Source organism: Columba livia, chromosome 7, assembly GCF_036013475.1.
Source record: "Columba livia isolate bColLiv1 breed racing homer chromosome 7, bColLiv1.pat.W.v2, whole genome shotgun sequence".
NCBI lineage: Eukaryota > Metazoa > Chordata > Aves > Columbiformes > Columbidae > Columba > Columba livia.
This window is the reverse complement of record NC_088608.1, coordinates 25056713-25073739: the sequence shown is the minus strand read 5'-3', so window position 1 is coordinate 25073739 and position 17027 is coordinate 25056713. Positions and strand designations below refer to the sequence as shown.

The following is a 17027-nucleotide window of genomic DNA, read 5'->3' as shown; positions in this document are numbered from 1 at the left end:
TGTTTTGGTGCACTTGATACTCCTCACAAAATGTTGTTGATGAGAGTTAATATCAAGGGACAGAGGTGACATTGAAGATGTTTTCTTGTTTACTAGTAGCTACAATCTGTATAATACTTTGTTCTGAGTTTGAGTAACTGCACTGTGAAAGTATTGGTAAAATTAATAAAAATAGTTGTTAGATGATATGTGTACTTACTGGTAGTACAGAAGAAAAAAATGAGAAATTATTATTTCATTGAGGTTGATTGTTTTTAAGTAATTGCCTAGTTGCATTATAACAAAACATTTAAAAATTGCCTAACAGAACAAAGAAAACTCAACCCTTTTTGAAGTTGGTTACCAGACCAATTATTCATCCGTAGCCTCCACTTCATTGTCTTGGAGGCTGGGAGGACATGAATAATATTTGTAAATTAACAAATGGAGCATCTGGCTAGTATAGAAAAAAGCAGCTTATGGGGGGGGTGGTGCTTATGGTGGAGTGGGGAAGTGTTTCAAAATAAAATTGGCTACCACAGCTGGCACTCCTTGCCACTAGTTTGCATAAATATATGCTTGTATCAAAATTCTTTGTAGAATTCTCCCTTGGAATTTTAACCTGTGTTCAGGGGCAGTTATGCTGTGGTAAATAATCAGCTTTTATGACATCAGAGAATCAGATGTTCTAGAGTCTAGGACCAAAATTACAGCTGCTCACCAGCCATGATTTCAAGATGATAATGGCTGCAGGATTGATGATGACCTGACTTCTGCTCAGGTTGGGTGCATCTTCCAATGGCTGGCAGAGCCCCCGACATCATGTTGCTGCAAGGATTTCTTCACTGTCTCTTTGAAGGCTGTCATCCACAGTTTACAGATGTAGAAAGCTGAGATGAAAAGGGATCTATAAATGTAGTGTCATCATTTTTATTCAGTGCACATTTCCAACAGTGGTTTCTGTATTAAAATGACTGAAAAAAATAATGAAGTCAGGTTTGTTTATTATGTTAATCTTTCAAAAGTAAATCAGATACTCTGTACACTAAGTATCCTCTTCTGGGATCAAATCCTGCCCAAATTTCTCTCATAGCTGTCTCATGACACAGTAGTATGTTTGGATAACTGTACAAGTATTATAATAAAAACTCCTGTGTCCTTTTATTTCTTTGCAAACTTAACCTAGTTGTGGTTACATCTGATTCTTATTATATTATATACCTCTGTGAGTGTGAGTATGCACAGCGACACATGCCCTCTTACCTTTTTTGGGAAAGAAAACGTATGAGGTACCTGAAAAGACAAAAAGACATAGTGGGAAGTCTGTGTAGGAGTGGGGAGAACATGAATTAAATGAGCTATCAAGATTTTTCCTTGTAAGTAATTAAAAATTATTGTTGTTTTTGAAAGATGAAGGTGTTGGTCATGTCATGCTTTTAGTTGTTGATTCTTATTTTGTACAAATACTTAATCTGCTGGACTGTACGTATCTTTGCTGGGTCAAAATTCTATAATGTTTCACCCAAATATTTATGCTTCTCTTTAATAGATACCCTGGTTTTTATGTATAGTAGAGATTGTCTGTTTTGTGCTTAAAAAGTACTTATTTGTTCATTTGCATAATTGTAAATTAATCTTATTTAGAAATGCTGCAAGGAATCATTAATTTTTATTGCTGGATTTTTTTCCAGTAACGGACCTCATCAGAATACAGGCTACTGATTCTCCTCTGTCTCATGTTCATGGTAGAAAAGACAGAGCTATTTTTAACATTTACAGAGTCTAGATAGATGATTCTTCGTTCTGTGTGGTTTGGAGCTGAATCTGTAGAGCCTTTCATAATCATATCCTTTTTTTTAATGGTTTGTTTGAATTTGATCACTGTAGCTGATTCCATGCATTGATAATGAAGGCTTGGGTTGCCTGTTTCTCAGCATAAATTCACCTCAGACTTCTACTTTGACAGTGCTCTGTGTTTCAGTACGCATGAAGATACAGAACTGAAATTGCTTTGCTTTCTTTACAAATGACTCAGAGTGTGCTTGTCCTTCCCTAAAATGTTGCCAGCGTGTGAAGGATTTTCAATGAGCGATGCAATAAGCCGGCATCTGGGAAGGGTTGAGGCTGCACGGGGGTAACAGAGCCCTGTCACACAGATGAGCAGGGCTGGAGCCAAGGCTCTGTAGCACCGTAGATCATATTGGTCACACACTGGAAGTTTTGTTTATGTAACTTGGTTGCTGTTTAAGCTGCTTAAATAGTATTGCCATAATGTGGAGTGGATTTCCCAGTAGAGGTGAGCATGATTTTTATTATTAAACTTCACTGAATTGCTTTGTGATATGATATTAAGAGTGGATGCTTACATGTTTGGCATTATTTGTGTGTGCATGTCATCTGTGTTTTAGTTGTTCCAGTGGAAAGGATAAGAAAAATGGCAAGGCATATAATGCATATTTTTCTTCTCTTCTTATTTCAGTATTAAAAGTAACTCTAAATATGTGGCAAGCTCCCTTTCCTTGCTTGCTGTTTGCAGAGGGCATCTTTCCAGTAGGTGACTTCCTATGCATTTTAAATGTTTTTGGAACATGTCAGTGATGCTGTATTATTGTTATAGAAAGAAGCTAATTAGCAGTGTGACTAAACACCTCTTACCAGGGCTTTCTGCTTTGTTAAATCTCAAATTGTAGTTATAATGATATGCAAAACACAAGCGCTGTCGGATTCTCTAGATAAACTAAGAAAGTAAAGAACGGAATAAATTGTATACTGGATTTGACATCTTGCATATGTCTGTCATTGTTAATATTAAAAGTTATGACCTGTCATGCCCAGGATAGCTTCCAGTAATTCATTTGCACTAACAGCTTGCTTTGGGAAGGGTATAAAATTACTGTCGCTTCTCCCTAACCAGTTACATTTCAGATTTAGTGCACTAAGTTTTATTTAAGGGAACAGATAGTGTGCTAAAGGTAGCCTGTGAAGTTCTAGTAGTAAATCTTTAAGCTTGGAAGAAGCATTATTGTAAACTAGACTTTGTACCTATGTGCTTTAAAAAAAAAAAAAAAAAAAAAAGTTTTTTATTGACTATTTCACCTATAGCAGAACACAAAAAATAGTTCAAGTGAGTTACTTATTAAGCATTGCTGTTCTGCTAATATGCTTAGTTTGTGGTGAGACCTGCTATGATTATATTTGCATTGCTGATTGTAATTTTTTTTAATAGAAGGTGCTGAAAAATATTTATTAAAATGTTTTTCTTGCTTGCTAGAGAAATGTCTCTGCATACTATGTGAAGACTGCTGTGTTGTGGTTTTGTTTTTTTTTTTTTTTTATGAGAACTAGGACAGCTCATGCATTTTCCTGCTAAATATATTTATGAGGCAGCTGTTTTATAGCTTTCAGCTCTAAAGTTATAGATAAGTGTGTATTTGTTTGACAGAAGATTCGAGAATTTCCATTTACTGCCAGTACATGTAAAGCTTGGCTAAGCAGACTGCATCAGGAGCACACGCTATTTGTATTAGCCAATCTGTCTTTGCGAGTCCCAGGGCCACTATCTTGCTAGAAGCCACTGTGTGCTTTTGAAAGCATGAAATTAGTTTTATACCGAGCACATGGTTTCTCATTTAGCAGTTCTTTTTATGGTAATGGTCAATTTATGGTTCAGTGCCAGAATTTTGGTGTTCTGTCAAAGCTGATAGCTTCTGCTAAGGTGTTCTTTGGAGATAAAAAGCAAACAAAGAAAAGCCAAAACAGAACCCCTCCATGCCCCCAAAAAAACCCAACAAAAATACAGTTTGTGTTGGGGATCTAGGAAGACCCTAACAAAAGAAAATTCTCCCCAGTGACCTAAACTATGTCCATTTCTGAGAGCATTTTGGAGTTGCTCTGTTGTAGACCTTCAAATAACACTTATAAGCATCCGTTTGTCATTCGTGACATAAAATTATTATATTCATTGTCACCATCTTACACTTCATACAGAGTTTTATAATCACTTCACGATAAGCTTTTTTTCATGACATGGAAATTTACTATTACTTGATGCTAATTTGCTCTGTGTTCTTATTTAATGGTCAAGGAAAAATACACCTGAAAAAAGTCCATGAAGCTCCCTAAACATTCAGGAGAAGATGTTTTTTAGAAAGCAACTTTACAATAAGTTACAAACTTTGCCCTTTCTTTGGAAATCTATAGGAGTCAAAATCAATTGTTAGTAAATACCTTTGTAAAACCTCCTTTAGTACATATAATTCATGCATTGATAAGCCAAGTTTTTAACCTGTGTTTCATTCTTGGAAGAGGGCATTCTAGCTCTGCCAGATGGCTATCTGTTCCCTCACTAGCAGCTGTCCTTAGTGAAAGGTTAAGATGGTTACCATTGTGCACTGTTAGGCTTCATTTGGGTTACTTTGTCCACTTTACATTAACCTCTCTTGTATCTTAGGTAATTTTAAATTACGCTGCTTATTATGTAAGTCTCCCTAATTCTGACTTGATCCTGCCATTAGCATTTTTTTGAATGATACAGTCTTTGTGTCTTTGCTCAGTTCTGTCTGCAAGGGGCAAAATTTGACACGGCATGTTCTGTGGAACATGTGGTAGGCTCAAGAACTGGTAGTGTTTCCTCTCCTAAGAGCTGAGGAGAGATCCTGCTCAGTTGCTGATAGGCCTTCCTGGGAAAGAAGAAACTGGAGGCCAGAGCTTCCAGAAATTTAGTTAAGAAATAAGCCGTTGTACCAATATTTTATTATTCCATCATTACGGAGGAGGAAGAGAAGTAGGAGCTGTGGAGATTACTGCTCTTCATCAAAGGTGCTTAGGAGTTGCAGCAGAGTATCACTTCAACAAAGCTCCTTTCTCAAAGCCATGTTGTTTGGATCATCCTGTAGTCATGAGATAGATGCAGACTGACAGCTTGTTTTTTATACTACTTAAAAAAAAAAACAAGTGTCATCTTAGGACCTTTGAATAGATTTGCTTGCTGATCTTCAGCATGTGTTTAAAGGCTACCAGGCAGAAAACATTGTTACAAACATTTGGAAAACAATGTGTGACATGTCTATACCATGACATATAAAAACTTGTTTTATTTCTTTAAGTGCTTGAGCTAGAATGCCTTTCCTTGTCCTTTTATTGTTTTGGGAATTCTTTTTATCCCTGCTTTTTGTCACTATGAATACAACTTTGTCACATTTCAAGCTGGCTTGTTCTTTGTTCCAAGATGATGTTGTTTGTAAGGTGCTTTCAGCTTCAAAGATCTTGCATCCTCTTCCAAGTGTCTTTACTGCTGCACATTTCCCCTCCTGCTGTTTCACATTGGTAGGGAAAGCCAAAAACAAGTTCTGGCGTGCTCCTTAACACTGGGCAAAACTGCTTCACTCCTGGTAGGGAGCTCTGCTGTTTCAGGAGCCATTTCTGTGTCAGACTGCCAATTATGACATGGCACCATAATTTTAATTTCTTCCCCTTTAGAAGACATCAGTGTCAATGTATGGTGATCTCGCAGTTTGAGAGCATTCAGCATGCAGCTTCACAACTGTGCAAGGTTACTTACAAGGAGATTCTGAAACAGAAGAGGATACTGTGAGCTAAAAGGAAAAAATGAGTGGGGAAGTGGCATGAGGTTGTGAGCAATTCCATGTTGATCACTTGACTTTGGCACCCAAGTCTAGCCAAGCTTTTTGTGGAAATCTTGAATCCGCCTTTTTTAGTGAAGGTCACTGGTGATTCCTGCCAGAGGAGCTGAGTAAACTGAGAACTGCAGTTCCCTGTGACAGCCCTGTTGAAGTCTTACTGCTGAAGCTGGAGTTTGTATATGGTTTTCCCTGCCTATGGGCTGAAGAGCCAGAGGTGTTCTGGAGGTCTCGCCCAGAATATTCAGCCAAGAAATTGTGTGTTTTTTTCATATGCTTTCTGTTATGTTGGATTCTGAGTGCTCATAATATGTCTTTGAAGGGAAAATGAACTGAATAACTTCTCTCTTTCACATACACTTTTTATTCCTGTAAGGAGGTGTGGTTTGGTGTTGTGTTTGGTGTTGGTTTTTTGTTTGTTTGGGTTTTTTTTTTTTTGGAAGTGAGGAAAGCAGGGTGGTTTTCGATGTGTGCAGGTGAAAGGAGAGTGCTTTTGTATAGGTGCCAGCAGTTAGGGCAGATGAAAGGCTAAATTCCTTAGCCTTGGATAGGTCCAAGACCTACCCTGAAAAAGTTGGTTGTCTGTGATTGAGCAGTACAGATCTCAGGAGGAGATGAGGAAGTCTTTAATACTCTGTGAAAATGAATATACAGCTTCTTTAAGGACTGAGATTTTCAGATTCATTTAGTGTGTTACAGGAGCTGCCTGAGGAAAATAATATGACTGTGAAAGCTCAGTGGGCAAAACTTTTCCTGGTAGGCAACTTGTGAAAGTGTCAAAAGATTGACTGGATAAGAATTTGTAGTAAAAGATTGACTGGATAAGAATTTGTAGTATGATGCGTTTGATGATACCACTTGCTGGCGTATGTGGTCGTTCTGAATGGTGTATGAGATTTGTGTTCAAGTCACTTGTGCTCAGATGATTAAAGGATGTTTTCCAGTCTGGGGCTTCTTTTTTTTTAATTTTTGTTTGCTTTGTTAGCTGTTCACTTGGGTAATAATTTTACTGAGCTAGAAGAAGAGACAAGAGAGAGCAGGTCTCTAGTGTGCTGGTTTCCCTTTTGCTCTCTGCAGGCATTTTGTTATGACACAATTAGGAGTCCGAACATATCACCTGGAAGTTTGTGATTTCCATCCAGGAGCCTCCATTTTCATTCTTTAGGATACTTCATAGTAGGGGGAGCAGAGAGAGGAAGGGGAGGGAAGAAATCCTTGAAGTGAGTTCTGAAAATTGTCTGTCTGCCTGCTTAAACTGGATGCAAAACTTTCATGTATTTTTCACATATGTGCAATCTCCTCTTGCTCAGCCTAGGGAGTTTGCAAAATGACATCCTGAAATGTTTTGTTTTATAATAGGTAGAATGAAAACACAGTTCTGGGTCTGAGCATTTAAATGTGAACAGAAATGGAGGCTTTTTAAAATCAGCATAACACACTTAAATGGAACATGAGGAAAATAAAGAGGTGAGGAAGATTTCTAGGCTTTAGAGTGGCACATCTGGATAAAGAGTCACAGAAATCACTTCATCAAGAAAAAGCAGACTAGCTGGAAAGAATTGAAGTTTATTGTTAGGAATTGCAATTAGTGTATTGTAGCCAGCTTTGTTAGTGCTACCATTGAAGCCTGATACATCTCTAGGAGGGTTCTGAATAGTAAAAATCCATCCTCTATTAAGTAGGTTTTGGGTGGTTGGGTTTTGTTTTTTTGTTTGTTTTGGTGGGTTTTGTTTTGTGGGGGTTTTTTGTGGGTTTTTTTGGTTGTTGTTTGTGTGTGTGTGTGGTGTGTTCTTTTTTTTTTTTTTTTTTTTTTTTAAGAAACATAAATAGCACTTGGGACCTGTGTACCCAGGTTACTTCTGAAAATAAGATTTAAGCTTTTCAGTCACTTTGGCTGATGAGCAGGGCACAACCTTTCAGTAAAGCCAAAGCTGGAACACCAGAAGTTTATTTGCTGGAGGTTAAATAATTATGAAAACATTCTCAGTATTTTTTGTGGACATGTGGTGTAGTACCAGGTTTTCTTGTTTCTATCAATAGTTATTAACAAAAAAAAATGTAGCAGAAACAAGTAGAGATATCGTTGTCCCTTCTTAGTTCTGTTTGTCATTTGCAAACACTTGCTCATTTTAATAATTTATCCTCTCTAGCAAGTATTTATAACAGTCAAATGACTTTGTTTTACAGGTTATTCCAGATTACCCTTGCTGGAAAAAAATTTGAGCTGACATCATTCTCTTAATTGTGTACTAGATTTCTGCTCTGGAAGTTATTGTTATTGCGTGGTGTCTATGCCATTGATATCCTTCTGTAGGTAATGTTTCTCAACTGGAAAATCAATGAAACTTAAAATCCAAATCAATAACGTAATAATTTACCAGCAGCTAATTAATTAAGTCTGTAATCTAGTTATGCTTCATAAGGAAATACCCATGAATATCTGAGTGACAAAGATATTTACTTAATACTTTATAAATTCTCAAGGTTTAGAAGACTTCTATTGCAAATAGTCGGTACTTGATACTTAAAGTGTGTCATATTGTTCACTAATAACTATTCAGCTAAGAGGCAGAAACAGCCTCTTGCTTGGTAAATGAACAGGATACCCACTAGCAAAGAAGTGACAAAAATGAGAGAAGTGTAAGTTATAGAAACATTTGTCTGCAATATGTATCCAAAGTATTAGGTAATTACAAAAAACCACAGATTTTTGAATTGACATAGTTTCATATGTGATTTGCTAAGTACAGCTATGTAATTGGAACTTAATTTATAAGTAGATACAGGATTTGTAAACATTTGCCAAATTGTTTGACCAGCTTTTACCCAAAATGTTGTTTACAGCATTCTATTTATTCACTGATCAAGCCCAAGTTTACTGGAGTCTTATGAGAAATGGACAAAGCAGAATGAGCTACTGGAAGAACAGATAAAAGCTGCAGGGGATTTCCATGCTCTAAAGGTGCTCTGCAACCTAAACACGTGGCTTCTCCTCCTGCTCTCTTTTAAGCACGTGCTCACTTGTTGGAAAGATGTTAATGGGCTTGGTGGTGAAGAGGGAGAGATTTGGATTAGAGCTTAAGTATGATGTAGCAATTAACTCAAGAAGTAAATTAAACGAGGAGAAGGAATTAGTGAGATCAGAAGGTGCTGCTGCATCCTGATGCATGAATTGAAACAGTGACATGGCTGGAGTCAGGGTGTTCCAGACTTTTCAAGAGCCAGCTACCCTCACACGTGCCCTTTATCTGAGACTTCAGTGATGGTTATTCATGCACCTAAGGTTAAATGTTTGTGTAAGTGTTCACAGGTTGTTTGGTATGGTTCATGAATAGGAGTTTGAATTGGAGCAGAAGAAAATACAACTTCTGGCCATTGAAAATTCCACCTTTAAAAAGTTTGCATTTAATCAAAATGAAAAGTTACACATGATGTTTTTGGGGATAAGCCTCAAGAAATACTGCTTGAGGAGGTGCACACTGGGTTTTTGTTTTGTTTTGTTAAATTTTTCACTTTCTGGCTGCTAGTTTGATGAGTTTGCTTATTTTCCTGCCTGCAGAAAGTGGAGGCAATGCAAGGAATGCAGCGGTGTGGAAATCTTATGGAGAAAATTTGTTTTGAGCAAATGCACTGTTCGTAAAAAAAATAATTCTGAAAAAATACACAAATATTTTAATTTTTTAATCGTTTCATGTTGCTTTATATTTCTATATCAAGAGACTAGTATTTGAATAAATATGGTAAATATGGTGTACTTCACCTTTTTATCTTTTTAGAAACAGAATTTAATATGCCAAACTGTTGTTTATAATCAGAAGCCCATTTTATGCATAATAAGCATGTTATTAAACAAAACAAATCAGAAGAATAAAAATAGCTTGATAAATAATATTTTTCTCTGTTTATTTAATTTTTATTATAATTATTTCAAGTAAAGCTTCCAATCACCTTTACTGAAGCCTCTTTTGAAGAGAATCTTAGAGTTCTTTAATTGTTGATATAGGCTTCTTTGTGTGGTGGTCTTTTTTTAGACAAGAAATGTATTTGAAGGGCTGTTAATTTATTGAATACCAAGCATCACTGAAATTTAAAGACCTATTTGAAATTGAAGTTATAGATTTCAATCGGATTTTATGTCAAGACTGCAATTGCAGAAGGAAAGAGCAGGTTTCAGTGCATAATGAATCCCATCTGTTGCATGTTATTACACTGGATGTCTACCCTGGCAAAGACAGACCATGTTTACAATCACAATGTAGTTATTTTATGCTTAAATTCTTGGGAGGTGATGGAATGATGGACACACACTTTCTGTCTTAGACTGAATGCAGTTATTTTTTTGATCTTTTTACAGTTTTGCTTCAGAGATACTTATGATTATCCAGACTTTAATTCAGTGGATGAACTGGGCAAATAATGCTGTCTATACTTTTAAAGTAGATTTACTTTATACATCTTTCCTCCTGTGAAAACCTGGGGTAGTTTTGATAGAGGGTGAGCACACCACCCCGGCTGCTTCAAGACTTCCCTTTGCAAGGCTGATGCAATGCATCAAAGTTACTTTAACTGCTTTAAATAACCAAGATAAGAATCCTAATGACAGAAATTGTCATGCATTAATTGAATAACTAAAGAGTGGAAAGCAAGAGTGCGTTCTTTCTGCTGGCTGCCGATCAGGAGGCTGTGCGACTGCTCAGGGTCTCATCCATTTTGTACGAGGGGTTATCGTTCTCAGAACTGTCAGCATTGCACAGAGAGATCTGATCCAGCCCCACCGGAAGAGGATGTGCCTTGTTTGTTCAACAGCGATCCCTCTGTGGCAAGAGCATACTGCTAGAAAAACATTAGGAATTTAGAAAGACTGGACAAGGTGCCCATGTGAAAGATAGGGAGCATGCATGGAATGTGGGTGGAAAAAAGCACAATTTTTATTCTGTCTTGAGTGGTCAAAAACACATAGCTAGAAATGATATATCCTATCATGTGTCAAAATAGCAGCTCTTAGTAGGTAGTGGAATGGTGGTATCCACAAGAAACTGATGCTCTACTGTAAATACACTGCCTGTCCTGAAACTGAAATCCCTTTATTCACCGTATTATTTTCTAGGCCATCTATTCCACAGACACGTTTATTGCCTACCTTTAATGGAGTTCTAGGGTTGGTAGGAATTGTATTGCAAACTCAAGGTTTCAGGTGTTACATAGCTGTTAGAGCAACAACCAGTAACAGTGCAGACCAGCAGTGGACGAGTCTTTGAGGAGCCACAATCTTTTAGAAATGGTCTTTTTTTTTCTTTGATCTTTTTGCTGAACACTAGTGGAACATGACCGTACTGTTGTAGTGTGGAGCGATCAGCTGCCAAAGTGAAGTCTGAAGGGACATCTACTAATTAACTGAAAATAATGAGAAAAATCTTATTACACTAATCAAAGAGAAATTGTTACCAAGAAATTTGGAAGTCAACAAATCTGGAAGCCAGGTACGGTCTAGCCTGGCTTTTCTGATATAAACAAAATCACAATCAGTGCATCCGCTGGGGCTCATAAACTCTGAGGACCAGAGGAATCACTGAGCCTTATCTCCTGCACAATACCAGAGAAAATAATCTCAAGCATTAATTCCTTCAGTAGAAGAAATTGCTTTCCCTAATATGCCAGTGCTTGCTGTTAAGTCCAATAAATCTGCAATTGAACTAGAACACATTATTTAGAGATGCATCCAAGTTCAATTTAAGGACTTCAGGATGTGATGAATTTACTTGTTACACTGTTGAATTATTTAAATAACCCTTTACCTTTGCAGTTAAAAACTGCATCTTACTGCCCATTTGAATTTTCTAGTTATGAGCCAGGAGGTGCCTTTTCTTCCCTACTATTAAAGAATCCCTATTATTAGATACATTCTCGTTTTAAAATAGCAAGGAAGCTTAATTTAAAGTCCAGCATTGTTTATATTAAGTGTGTGACACAGATCATGTAACATCTGAAAAGAGTATGTATTACTTTTTTCTTTTGATAACGTGATTTGCATCAGTGCTCTCAGTGACTCTCCAATGAATCAGAACAACTTTGCCTCCACAATAGTGGACTGTTGGGTCCTGGTTTTTAAAGACTGCAACAAATACCCTTTCAGACAGAACAGAGTTCATAAGGCTCTCTTTCTTAGCATCAAATTAGGAGCATGATACCAGTACTTCTCAAGATTTTTCAAGACTTTTGCTGTCTTTTCCTTTCCTCCAGTTAATTTTCAGCTGGCAGGATCATGTTTTTCTCAGTGAGCACTTGTGAAAGGACGGTAGTTTGCCAGATCAAATCTCTTGCTTATGGTGTACACTGCTTGTTACTCTCCTCTGCAGAGGTTGGCCTCTGTTTCTTAAACTGTGTGTTAAATACAGAAAGGCACCTATGCAGCAGCTCTGTGCCCGCTTCTGGATACCAATCAGGTTGTGCAGTGACCTTTGTCACCCAAAGTTATTTTACTGATTTTTTTTTTTTTTTTTGGTTTAGTGCATGAAGCTTAACATCAGTGTCAGGGTGGGGTTGGTATAGTTTTAGTCTGACTGCCTTTATATGCTGCGCACTTATCATTTCACCTAATTTTCCTGGTATTAATTTCAAGGACTTTTATTTATGTAAAGCATTCCTTCAGTGCAAACACAGAAAACAGAGAATACAGAATATCTGATTATTGCCTAACAGGCTTGTAAAGATACTGCATATATGTTTTACCTGACACATATTTTCTTACAGTTTTACTTGAAGTTTTGGAACTAAGAATATCTGTAATCTAACCATGTAAATAATTTTGTTGAATCTTTATCTTTTCTGGTACACTGGTACCAGTACCTGCCAGGCATGCCTATTAACCATTGTCTTTTTCCCACTTCATTGGGATTGTTTAGAGCCAATATCATACAGTGTTATATTTGGACTATTATCCTTGGGATGTCTTAACTCCTTTGGAGCATGTCCCCAGCACCCACGTCCATGTATCCACAAAGACTTCTTTCTGTGGTTTGTGGTAGGAGTGGAAGCACAGCATGAGTAGACTATTTGGATGACTAATTCCTTCCTGTTTTACTAAAGGTAAAATGCTTACAGTTTAGTTGCACAAAGCTGTCTTGACAAGATGTCGCTGTTAACAGGCTTGCTCTGACGCCTGGGACTGTAATACATAATACTAATCTTTCTAGTACCTTGCAAGCTGGTGTTCAGGATTTCTGACTCCACAGAGTGTGCTGCCAGAATATGGCTTTTTTTTTTTCCTGCTGCCGAAATTTTTCCCACAAAAGTGTGAGTGAAAAAACTCTATGAATTTGAGTATTGCTTGGAATTTATTTCTGCAATTTCTGTATTGCTTGCAAACTTGACCTTTATCTAAGCTCTTCTCACTTCTGCATCAGGATGAGCCCTGATCTGTATGTGTACCTGTATTCAGGATTTTGAGACTGCTGTCTGTGAATAAATTCAAAAATATGTTTCAATTTTGTGTTTTAAGAACTGAAAATCATGGCATGGTTTGAAAAATGGAAGTTTTTTTGTAGCAGTATCTAAAGTGAAAACACTCAGACTAAAACAGCAGTAAAGTTCTGCTCTTCTGCCCGTCACTGAGTGTCTGAGAAGGCTGGTCATTCCTGAATCCCCTGCTTTTTTTCTGGCTGTGTAAGCCTTCCGCATTCTTCCTCATACACAAGTTCTTATCCCAGGTCAATTACTTTTTTTTTGTTTTTCTTGAAACATAATCTTACACTCTTGTAGTCTAAATTGAAATTTTATGTAATCACACTGTAGTATTTTTCTCCCCTTCTCTTATATTTTTCTTTTAGTGTCACAATGTATAACTGATTTTTCTCTACAGTGAAATAAACATGTACTTTCCTGTGACATGTTCTTTTAGCTGCAGAATTAAGTCTAGCATATGCAAAGCTTCTCGTTGTTTGTGTTTTTTTGTTTGTTTGTTTGTTTTTTTCAGGATTTGTTTGTTTGTTTTGGTTTGGGTTTCTTTTTTGTTTTCCTTAAATAACTGTTTAGGCCTTTTTTTTTTTCAATTACAAACCTTGTGTTGCCTATTCTCCCTCATGTTTCAGCTCTGAGAGTATCTCAGTATTTTGAAACACAGTTTTGGAAGTTGTTTGTGACTGCTGAGCAAAAAGACTTCTTTTCTGGTAAATAAACCACTTATAGAATGTAAGAAGTTGGAAGGAAAATATTTTCATCTAAGGTAGTGAGGTTGGCTTGGTTCCTCTAAAATGACAACACACACAAGTGTTTTTCCACTTTTGTCATCCATCAGCCACACGCATATTGGAGGCTTCTGATCTTTGGCTGAAACTACTGTTAAATTTTCATTATAAATGTGCCACCTACTGGAGCAAAAGGCCCATCAGCAAATGTTTATTAATGTTATCTTCTCCCAGACACATTTGCATAGTAATTTCTTGCTAGATTCCTGCGCTTCTGGTTGTCAAATCTACACTGCTTCTTGTCAGCCTCACCATAGGGTATGAAAATGGTAATAAGAACTGGAGAGGATGTGGAGCATGGAGGCTTAATGAAATGCCTTTAGAAAAAAAAAAAAAAAGAAAGATATAATGAATTATAATGAAAAATATGTGCTTGCCAATAAATATCCCATAAGGGAATCTTACTTATGTAGATACTGTATGTCTTGATTTCAAGACAAAAAAAATCATGTAATTGTTCAGTATAGCCCTGTAGCAAAAGGAAACTTTAAAGAAGATTTTAGATTACATTGTGGTGGTGGTGGTGGTGTTTTAAAACAAATATTCAGCCTTCTTTTGGCATAGGACTAGTCATGATCATCTTTACCAATGAGAGAGATGTTTTATGCGGAGCTTGCTCTCTTTTCTGTTATAGTAATTAACCAAATGATTATTTGTATTGCAGGCAGGTCTTAAGATCCACAGTATATTATGCTAGACTTGTACAGAATTGTGCGAAAGACTTGCCCCCAAAATTGAAAAATCTGCTTTGAGACATAATGCATGAAGACAGTAGAGCAAATTGGAAGTAAAGAATGATCTAGAAACAATCATTCTGCTAAAGTCAAGTGATTTTCTTGATGTTTCTCATGAAAGTGAATGTTTGTTTTGGCAACATGTCTTTTTATCATAGTAGAAAAATAGCTAATGTATGAACAAGAACAAGCAGAATGGTATCCTGAAGATTAATCTGTTTTGCTGCATATTCAATTTGTGTGTTCCTGTAGGACAGTCTTTGGCTTAGGCAGGTGTGCCATTTTTTTTTTTGTTGTTTTAATGGACTAAACACAATGTAGCTGTTATGTTAATGAAACAGCTATAAAAAATTTTTGTTTTTTTCATATACATGTTGCTGGTTGTTTCTTTTCCTGCCTTGCAAGTAAAACTCAGCTATGAGTGCATTTGCTTTTGGAAAGGAAGAATGAGTCAATGAACCACCCTCAGAAAATGAGTACGCAGTCTAATGAGATAGGAGGAGGTCAGAGACCTCCTAACTCCCCATGTCAAGTTGTGATGTATGTTGCACATGCCCAGGTTTTCAGCAATCCATTTGCAGGTCCACAGTGTTAAATGCAGAGTCCAAATTTGACGCTTGCTGAATCTTAAACTTGTGTTATATATCAATAGAAATACAAATATGTAACTGCATAAATTTGGAGTTTTTTCACATGGAATTGTAAGCTGCTCACTACATCACTGATATATATCTCAGTGTCCTTGTACACTGGTCTGTTCTCTCTTTTCATCTGTCAAATGCTGTTAAACTGTTTTTTGATCTGGAGTTGTTGGGATGGTGCTAAACATTTGGTCCCTATATCACAGATAAATAGAATGTAAGTATGTATGAGAGACTATCGAGGAAATTGGAATGACTGCTGATAGGCTACGTGGTACATCTCGGATGGCACAGTAATTGGAAAGAGCTAGTAGCCAGGATGTTTTCCTTCGAGTTTGGCACCTATTTCTCCATGCTTAAGGGGAAATTGAATTTCTTAGTCATAGGTATTTGTTACATGAATTCTCTTTTCGGTTGTTTATTTGAAAATTGAATGGCCAATTTCATATTGCTGGGAGAAGGATATTTAGCATTGTTAAGGTGTTTTTTTGATGTGTGCAACTGAACCATTTCTAAAACATTCATTTTTTAAAAGTATATTTTCTTGGGTTTATGTGTTTCAAATTTGTGAGCAGAAGATTGCGCATTCATTTTTCAGTGCTATGTGAACAAAGATATGTTGAAAGGCTCAGTGAATTAATAGCTTTAAATGAAAGATTTTACAGAAATATACTGATTCTGATTTTTTATCTTCCCATTATGGAACTATCTTTGTTTTAAGCCACTTCCTTGGAGAGGTAAGCTTTAGGTTTATTTTTTTCCTTTTCATGACTCACCTGGTTTTATGTTGAGTAGTCCTGCTTATGGAAAATACAAATGTCTTCTTTGGTAGGCAACTGGGTGTAGTATCTGACAGTTTTGTGAAACAGGCCTGGGTATACGTCTGGCTTGGCTCCAGGCAGTGAGCACTTGGAACAAGCTGGGGCAGTGCTTCAGGAAACATGCTGCTTGCGGGAACAGGGCTCACATTTCCATTGGCTGGAAGAGCAGGAACATCAGCTGGAGTCATTAACATCATTGTCTTTAAGGGTGCCTGTAGCTGATCTGCCTGCTTTCCCAGAATGGGACACTGAAGCCAGTAAATAAGGCAATAAAATACTTCACAAGTAATAAATCTCATACACCAAAAGAAAATAAGCTTTAAGCGGTTCTAAGAAGAAAATAGTTATTTCAAATGTTAGGAGATTGAGGTCGTGTAGAAAGGGCGTGGATAAAGAAAAACTGCTATTTTTATGGGAGGTGGTAAAGATTGCATCACAGGAAACTTCTGAAATGCTTTTAAACATTTCAATAATGAAAAGAGCAGAAAAGAAAAGTAAGTCCTAAGCAGTGTCTGACAGTGAAAACACTTCAAGTACATGAACATAACGCAAGGAAATACCCGAGTGCAAGAGCATATACCAGAGAGATATTAGAAATAAACAGAGTACACTGTTACAGAACTGAAAAATAAAAAAAATCAAGTTCTGCATGCAGTTTTATGGGCATGTGGAGCTGATTCAGGACCTATTTCTTCATAACTGAGTTTTCAAAGAAAAATAAATTGCCTAATCTATTATTAAAATCATTGTTCAGAGCATAATTTGATTTTTCAGAATGATTTGTTTAAGTCTTTTGTCTAATGTGTTAAATCAGCCGTTTCAATTTATATGATTTATAGGGCTATATATGCTTGTGTGTAGCATATGCACATGTAAAATAATAAACAAAGATTCATCTAGCTTGGAGGTATTGCTGAGGTTAAGTCAACCTGCACCCTGTATCAAAACTGCTTCCATAAAAAAAAAAGAT

At 36.7% G+C, this 17027-nt stretch overlaps 1 protein-coding gene across 8 annotated transcripts in view; it reads left to right on the top strand.

Moving 5' to 3' along the window:
* Positions 1–17027, top strand: part of ZNF385B (zinc finger protein 385B) — a 152656-nt gene that overhangs the window by 37142 nt on the left and 98487 nt on the right. The window contains exon 1 of one of the 8 annotated variants that reach the window (XM_065068880.1): positions 1332–1355. The exons of 5 other annotated variants lie outside the window; for them this stretch is intronic. Coding sequence is in view for 1 of the 3 variants with exons in the window: in XM_005504059.3 (XP_005504116.2) it covers positions 2251–2275 (25 nt within the window). In the remaining 2 variants the exon portion in view is untranslated. Of the gene's footprint in view, positions 1–1331; positions 1356–1910; positions 2276–17027 lie in introns of those variants that run through there. 2 more of the 8 variants (XM_065068885.1, XM_005504059.3) reach the window with 2 other exon arrangements.